General features: G+C 29.7%; 1 protein-coding gene across 1 annotated transcript; it reads left to right on the plus strand.

Moving 5' to 3' along the window:
• Window positions 1-1,186: 1,186 nt before the first annotated feature.
• Window positions 1,187-7,677, plus strand: LOC129886892 (WAT1-related protein At5g64700). The gene is made up of 7 exons (XM_055961786.1): window positions 1,187-1,534; window positions 2,019-2,081; window positions 2,184-2,300; window positions 4,805-5,051; window positions 5,688-5,846; window positions 6,474-6,625; window positions 7,203-7,677. The coding sequence occupies exons 1-7, from the start codon at window positions 1,359-1,361 to the stop codon at window positions 7,393-7,395; spliced, it is 1,107 nt and encodes a 368-aa protein (XP_055817761.1). The 5' UTR covers window positions 1,187-1,358; the 3' UTR covers window positions 7,396-7,677.
• Window positions 7,678-7,973: the final 296 nt, after the last annotated feature.

A 7,973-nucleotide genomic window follows, 5' to 3' on the forward strand; every position in this document is an offset into this window, starting at 1 on the left:
GCATATCTTTTTACTTCAAACTCCAAATGAGGAAAATTTAGTGGTGTTGGAAAGAAAACTCATAGTCCTTTAATTTGATAGGTCATGAGCCACCTAATTCCTTATAGCTGAGAGATATGGTCATTTGAATTTGACCCTAGTTTGAACTCAAGTCCAAAACTAAATTCGAAAGACATTTTTAACTCAACTTTGAGATATGAGCATAGTACGACCTTAATTCACAAAGAATGCACTCGCATACCAAGGAATTGATCCAAGTCTTATGATGAAAGAGATTCTTATACCTTTACCGCAGATATTTTTAGTAACGGTAAGCTAGGTCGTTACAAACCTGCATCATTTTATGATGTAGAAACAGGTGTTAGGGATCATCAAATAGGCGCACCATTGAGGATCTATCTTCCATAGCTTTTGGTAAGACCTCTTTGAATTCAGAGGAGCTCCTTCATTATCAGCTTTATGATATTTCATTACTGTGTGCTTGTCTCGGCATCTTCCTAGTAGTTAGTAGAGACTTCATAGACTGAGTAGAGTGGAGTCATGTTGAGTTTTTTTCGGAGTTTGTTTTAAAACTACGAGTTTCATTTTTGAGCTATGATATTGACTTATATTTTAAATGAGTACTTCAAGTTATTCTAGAGCTTGATGAGAATGTTATGTGATTGCCCATCACTTGATGATACTCTTTTATTGAGTTTGAGCCTTTCGCTGAGTGATTTAGCCAGATCAAATGGTTCGCTTGGGACCAGCAATGATTTTAGAGTGTCGGTCACGTCTAGGATGTAGGCTCGGAAATTTCAATAACAAAATAGAGATTCTTAGCAGTCTAAGGAACAAAAGAGAGAGATGGGGGACAATGATCTGAAGGTAAAAATCATAATTATTGAAAGGATCTGTCACTCATTTTTTTTTAATCTTTGCCAAGATTATTATATAAGTATTGATAGATTCATGCATGATCCTTAAAAGGTCCAGTCTAGAAAGGTGTTTAGTGTTTGCTAATTAAGTAATAGTACTTAGCTAAGGCTCCATTAATCTAATTAAAACCCTATTATTTTATTTTATTTTTAAAAAGGAAGCATCCCTAAATAGTTTTTGCTTTAGAGACTTTTTATTATTGTTGGTCCCTCATGGTCCAACTGATAAGCAATTCATACATCACTATCAAAGAGTCATATAGTAGTTTGTGTTTTCCAAACTCTTCTTCCTTTCTTTTCCAATCACACCATTATATAAATCCCATCTCTTCCTCTCAATCTTTTGTAGTTTTTGAGTTGATTGAGAGTAGACAACGAAAGTTTACACCTTTTTCCCCTTCTCAACAAAGAAAAAACATCCCAAAAAAGAGAGAGAGAAAAATGGATGGAAAGAAGAAAACATATGTAGCAGTTGTAGTAATACAAGCCATATATACAGGGATGTTCTTGCTTTCAAAAGTTGCCTTTGATGTTGGTATGAACCCGTTTGTTTTTGTCTTCTATAGACAAGCTGCTGCTGCTGTCTTCTTAGCTCCTATAGCCATGTTTCTTGAAAGGTAAATTATTTTTAAAGTTTTGATTATATATATATATATATATATATATAAATATATGCTGCTCGAACGCTCTAAACATGTTGTCGTACTTGTGTGGATCCTCTGAAAGTTTGTTCCTTTTGGAGAATTGAACACACTAAACTGTATTTTTGAAGTATTCGAGCAACCCTATAATCCCACTAACCCATTATTGTTTTATCTTTCTATAAGTGTATATGAGTATTTGCTCAAGTGTGTGAAAGATTAAACGGTTATAGAGGGCAGAGCAGGCGGAGTTAGTTCCTAATGAAATTAGTCTCTATGTCATCCGTTATTGAAAAAATATACGCATTTGGCTCATAAAAAGAATTAGCGCAACATGTTAAAGAATATAATTAAGTAAATAAAAATATGTTTTCTCTAGGAAATTAGTTAATAATTTAATATTTTAGATGAGATGGTTATACAGTTCAATAATACTGATATATTGTTTTTGTGTTTGTAGGAAAACAGCTCCACCAATTTCATTCTTGATTTGCTTGAAGATTTTCATGCTCTCTCTATGTGGGTAAGTTATAAGTTAATTATTCAACAATACAATATGGAGAATTTACATTTTTGGGAATTTAATTAATTTCTATGTGTATAATGAAATTGGTTCTTTTATCAGGGTTACATTGAGTTTGAATATCTATGGAGTGGCACTTAAATACACTTCTGCTACTTTGGCTGCTGCAACTACTAACAGCCTTCCCGTTACTACTTTTATCCTTGCAATTTTACTTAGGTATGTGTCTTTTTAAAAAAAATTATTTGATATATCATTCACTCAGATTTTCAATGAAGGGGACATAAACCTGACTCCTAGGCTTTTACTTTCCATGATGATAAAAAATTTGGCAGACCCCTACCATTTATATTAGATATAAGTAAAAGTTCAATAGAGGAGTCATAAATCTGACCTCGAGACATTCACCTTTTGTGATGACCTAAATAAATGCAAAGGTACAATAAAGGGGGACATAAACATCTCCAAATTCAAGATTAGAATGGTAAACTAAGTTATAAATGTATAGTGCTCTTATTTAGTAGCTTACTATAGTTGGCTCTAATTTAAAATGGTAATTAAAATAATAAATATTCTTTTTCTTCTCATAGTTGTCCTCTTTGTGTGTAAGTAGATGTGTGGGATGTGCATTTATTAATTGAAAATTAGAAAAAAGAAGCCTTAAGTGTTAATGAAGCATCATATCCTTTTCATCAAAGTGAAAAGCTAGGCTTGTGTAATGTGGTTCGTAGTGCTTTCAAGAATATACTTTGCAGAAAGGGGGTGTTGGGATAGGTAAAAGGTGATATTTTATGCTAATCAATATGAAATTATACTTTATCTTTGTGCTTGTTTTACTAATTTATTTCATCTTCAGATGAGACAAAAAATAATTCAGGTGGGCTATGTCTAGTAAAATTAGATGGTGTTAACAAGAATATTCTGACTTAATTATTATAACTTGCCTTTAAGTAGGGGAAGAAAATAACATGGATATTCTTTATATTAAAAAAAATATAAGAATAACATGGTTAATTTTTTTATATAAAAAAAATATAAGAATAACATGGATATGAAGTCATCTTAAAACTGAAATAACAAAAGTAAAAAAGAAAATATATTAGATGAGTTTTTTCATGGTCGATTGCTTAAAATTTTTTGAAAAAATATTACTTTAAGAAAACAAGTTCTTTTAAAATGAGTTACACAGGTGACATTCCATATTGATTGTGTCCTCCCACTCATCTTCACCCATCCTTGTAGCCCTCCATCCCCACTACCTTTAACCTCCACCTCTTATTGTATTTGTCTAGATTGTAAATAAAAAATTTTAGGATAATTTTTTTTTGCTTACGTACTGAATACAAAAATAAGTATGAAACTCATTTATTTTACTGAAAAACATGTTTCTCACGATAACAAATGGCTAAAAATTTCTTTTTAATGACAATATTTAGCGGTAATTGAGTTAATGTCATTGCATGCTAAAGCTTTTAACGACATTTACATACAGTGCCGGTTATAAATACTCACATTTATTATTATTGCTAAATACAATATATATTTGTAGTATCTCTATACCAAACACACCCTAAGTTGGAGCCAACCATTTTCTACTTGACCATCTTTAAGCAGATAGATTTGGAATTTTGTACTAAAAGTTGCGCATAATAAGGTAAAGAGAAAACATTTAAATGTGGGGAATCTATGAACAGATTTTGTACCTTTTAGCTAACTAGCCAAGAGAAAGTAAACTCACTTGCCAAAATAGGAATGAGAGAAGAAGTGGAGGGGGTTCTGTATGGGAAATTTTGACTACTTTTGGCAAACAAAAAGAATCTAATAACAAGAGGTAGCATATAGGGCAAAAAGAGAAACTAGTTCATATTGTACAAGAATTCTGTATTTCATCCATGTTGGAATATATTCATGGTTAAATGATATAAATTTTTTCACTTGAATTTTATGATTGTGATGGTTAACTTGATTGATTTGATGAAAATTTCTTCTTTGTGGGGGTTTTTATACTGTATATTCGTACGCCAAATAATAATCAACAAATATTTTTTTTGTATAACATATATAAGATATACTCTCTCTATTTCAATTTGTTTGTCTTGTTTTGATTTGACACGAAATTTAAATTTTTTTTAAAAATCTTGTGGTATTAAATTAAAATTATGTCAAATGTACCAAAATATCCTTTAATCTTGTGGTGTTAAACATGCATGTCATGTGAAAAATTGAAATTAAAGAGTTGCCAAAAAAGAAGAGAGGAAAAAGACATTATATTCTTTTTAAAACAGACTAAGAACCTGTTCGAAGTGACTTATTTTAAATGTTGTAAGTCAAAATAACGTTTAAGCACTTGATTTTAAGCTAAAATGCTAAAAATAAGTCAAAAGCCTCAAGTTAGAAATTCTAATTTACGACTTTGACTTATAAGTCAAAAACTAAAAATCAATTTAAACATATTCTAAAAAGGAAAGTCAAACAAATAAATTGAGGATGAAATTCATAATAGGGATGTTTTTTATATATATATTTGACTAGAAATGTAGTCATTCAAATGTGTAACTTGCCCTTTCTTTTTGTTGCTTTAACTAGACACTAGCACCCCCTTGTTTTAGTGAAATATGTTATGTATTCCACTCATTTATGTTCCTTATCTAAGGAGTGGCCATCCATAAATATATACATATTACCCACAATTAATGTTTTATCAATTTTATTAATACAAACAGGATGGAGACAGCCAAAATGAGGACATGGGGAGGGATAGCAAAGGTTATGGGCATAGTGTTTTGTGCAGGAGGAGCTTTAACCATAGCATTCTTTAAGGGTCCAACAATGAAACTTTTGATGCATCATCATCTATTTACCTATCATGGCCAAGTACAAGACACTGCTTCTTCTGGCAATACATGGATCAAGGGTGTCTTCCTTATGTTGCTTGCTAATGCATTATGGGCTACTTGGCTTGTCATGCAGGTATATTATATTTTGTATGTCATGTGTACATTACTTTACATTTGCTATAATTTGTAAAGTATTATTATATTTTGTAATTAAATAAAATTATCATAAAGAATGGTAATAAAGTCTTAAAGTAGCTTACCATATAAAAATTTCTCCATAATAGTATTGAAACTTGAAATCTTAAATAGGTACATAGGTAGAATTTAACCTATGGATCCGGCAGAACCCAGTAATTTAAGTCTAAACCTTGCATATATATTAAGAAATCTACTAAATATGTACAAAACAAAAATTCGAATCCAAGTTAATAACACTTGAGGTTCATGTCCTAAAATTCAAAATCTATAACATTCAAATCTTATATCCATCCACTTGTGTTCTTAAATATATCGTAATATTACTTGGTGTCACTATATATAAAAGCTTGTCATTAAGGCTAGAATGAGAAGTTTTCATTAAATTATTTCAAGATTAGAAAAAGAGTCACTTTCATGATACTTATATAAAGTCGAGTGACTTTTCTGTTACAAAAACTAGTATATTAAATAAAAGGTTAGTGATCATCAATAAAATTATCCCTCTTATAGAGTTTTTCGACCTGAAATGTTGCATAATTAATTTAATTAATTGTCTTGTTATCTTTTGTAGAATCGAGTTCTCAAGAGTTACCCATCAAAGTTACTATGTACAACTCTACAATGCTTCATGAGCTGTATTCAATCATTTATTTTTGCTATAGCTTTAGCAAGAGATCCTTCTGAATGGAGACTTGGATGGAATGTTAGACTCCTCTCTGTTGCATATTGTGTAAGTTTATTTGTTGCCCAACTTTATCTTTTAATTCATGTTTTCCATACTTTAAATGACAATTAAAAGTTAGGAATGAAAAGATACAAAGCTAGTACAAATGTGTTTCCATGACTATGCAACCTTTTGAATGTTACTAGATAATCTTGTATTGCCACAAGAAAGAGGTTTCCTTAACTAAAAGTATATCCTTCCGTCTCAATTTGCGTGATATTTTCCATGAGAGTCAGCTTAACTAATTTTTGAAGTTAACTCAATTTTTTAAAAACTATATCATAAATACTATAAAATACAGTTCTTCTCATGTGAATATGATAAAAAAAATATATTTTTTTAAATATTGATCAAAATACATAGTTTAAATCTCGAAAAGCAAAAAGTGTTATGAGATGGAAGTACTATCTTAGGAATATTTTTAAAAAGAATGAATAACCTTAATTTGATAGAAATGCTTTGCTTTTTGGCAAAAAAAAAAGTCATTTTCTTGCAACACTTTCGATATACTTTGTGTCATTCATAACCTCTCTTTTTTCTGGTTGTCTTAATTAGTTAGAATACTTGTAGGTTAAGTTTATTATTTTTAAATTTGCTAATAATTAATTATTTTTTAAAAAAATAAATTGGCAGGGAATAGTGGTGACTGGAGTTACATTTTATTTACAAGCATGGGTTGTTGAGAAGAAAGGTCCAGTTTACATGGCCATGACTACACCTTTGGCCTTAATTTTTACAATTGCTTCTTCTGCTGTGCTTTTTGGAGAGATCATTAGTTTGGGAAGGTAATATGATTTGCTTTTATTTATATAGAGATCGTTAGTTTGACCATTTTTTGTAAGATGATGTTTAGGTAAGCTTATAAGCTAGTCAGATTGATTTAAAAAAAAACGTTTTCAATTATTTATGCGTTTGGTAAATATTCAAAAGTACTTACTTAAGTTGAGTGTTTATAAGGCAAAATTACTCTAAAGCCATAAGACAGTCGTCCTCAACTTATGATTTTTCAGTTTGACCAAAATAAATTTACTATTTTATTCTTAATTTTTTTTCCTAATTCTCAAACACCTCTTCCAAAACAAAATCTTTAACTTTTGTTCATTCTTTTCCTTACAAAGATACTTTTTGATTTTGTAAACAACCTAGTCATTTTACTTTAAAAAACAAACTTATCTCATTTTTTACCAAACACATCAATCATTTATTATCAGTTTTATTACTTTATTCAACACACATAATTATTTATTTATTAAATTTATTTTAACACTTAACATTTAATTATTAACTATTTACCATCAGCTAACTCAAAACTAGTTATTGATGCACTTGTTTTTTTTTTTTTGCATATTTCATTTCTTGCAGCATTGTAGGAGGAATTTTGCTGATTGGTGGTCTATATTGTGTACTATGGGGAAAATCTAAAGAACAAAATATAAAAGTTCCAAATATTGAAGATATTGAAAAAGCAGAGAATGGATCAAAGGAAGAATCAATCTTGGAGAAACAATTCTCAACACCAAATGCTAGAATCCAACATGCTTGTTCTCCAGCTTAATTAGAGGTTTCGGGGAACAAAAAATAATTAATGCATATTTACCAATTAAAATAACTTATTATTTGTTCGTATAAAATAAATTATTGTTCGTATCGCATGTGTAGAAAGAATCCTTTTGGCAAGGAGGGATTAAGGAGCTTCGATCTCATTGTGTACAATTAGCATAGTTTTTAGGATAATTCAGATTTACTAATTGAGTTTTTATGTTGTATGTGGGAACTATCTATTATTAATGTGAACATTACTTTTTTTAAGATCTAATTTTTCAAATTTAGTATTATTTATTTTCTTTCCTTCGATTATCGATTCTATTTGTTTTAACTACTTGATTATTTTATATGCTTTACTTGAGTTGGAGATCTATCGAAAACAATCTATCTAGCTTCATAAATTAGGAATAATAATACTACGTACATACATCCCACCTTCCTCGAATTTCATTTGTGAAATTACATTGAATATATTATTGTTATGATAATAAAGCTTACATTTTAGGCTCAGATGTCTGCACAACTTGATATCTCAATAAATAGTGTAAGGAATTTTTACATTGTAGATAATATAGAAGATAAATTATG

This window comes from Solanum dulcamara, chromosome 1, assembly GCF_947179165.1.
Source record: "Solanum dulcamara chromosome 1, daSolDulc1.2, whole genome shotgun sequence".
Taxonomy (NCBI): domain Eukaryota; kingdom Viridiplantae; phylum Streptophyta; class Magnoliopsida; order Solanales; family Solanaceae; genus Solanum; species Solanum dulcamara.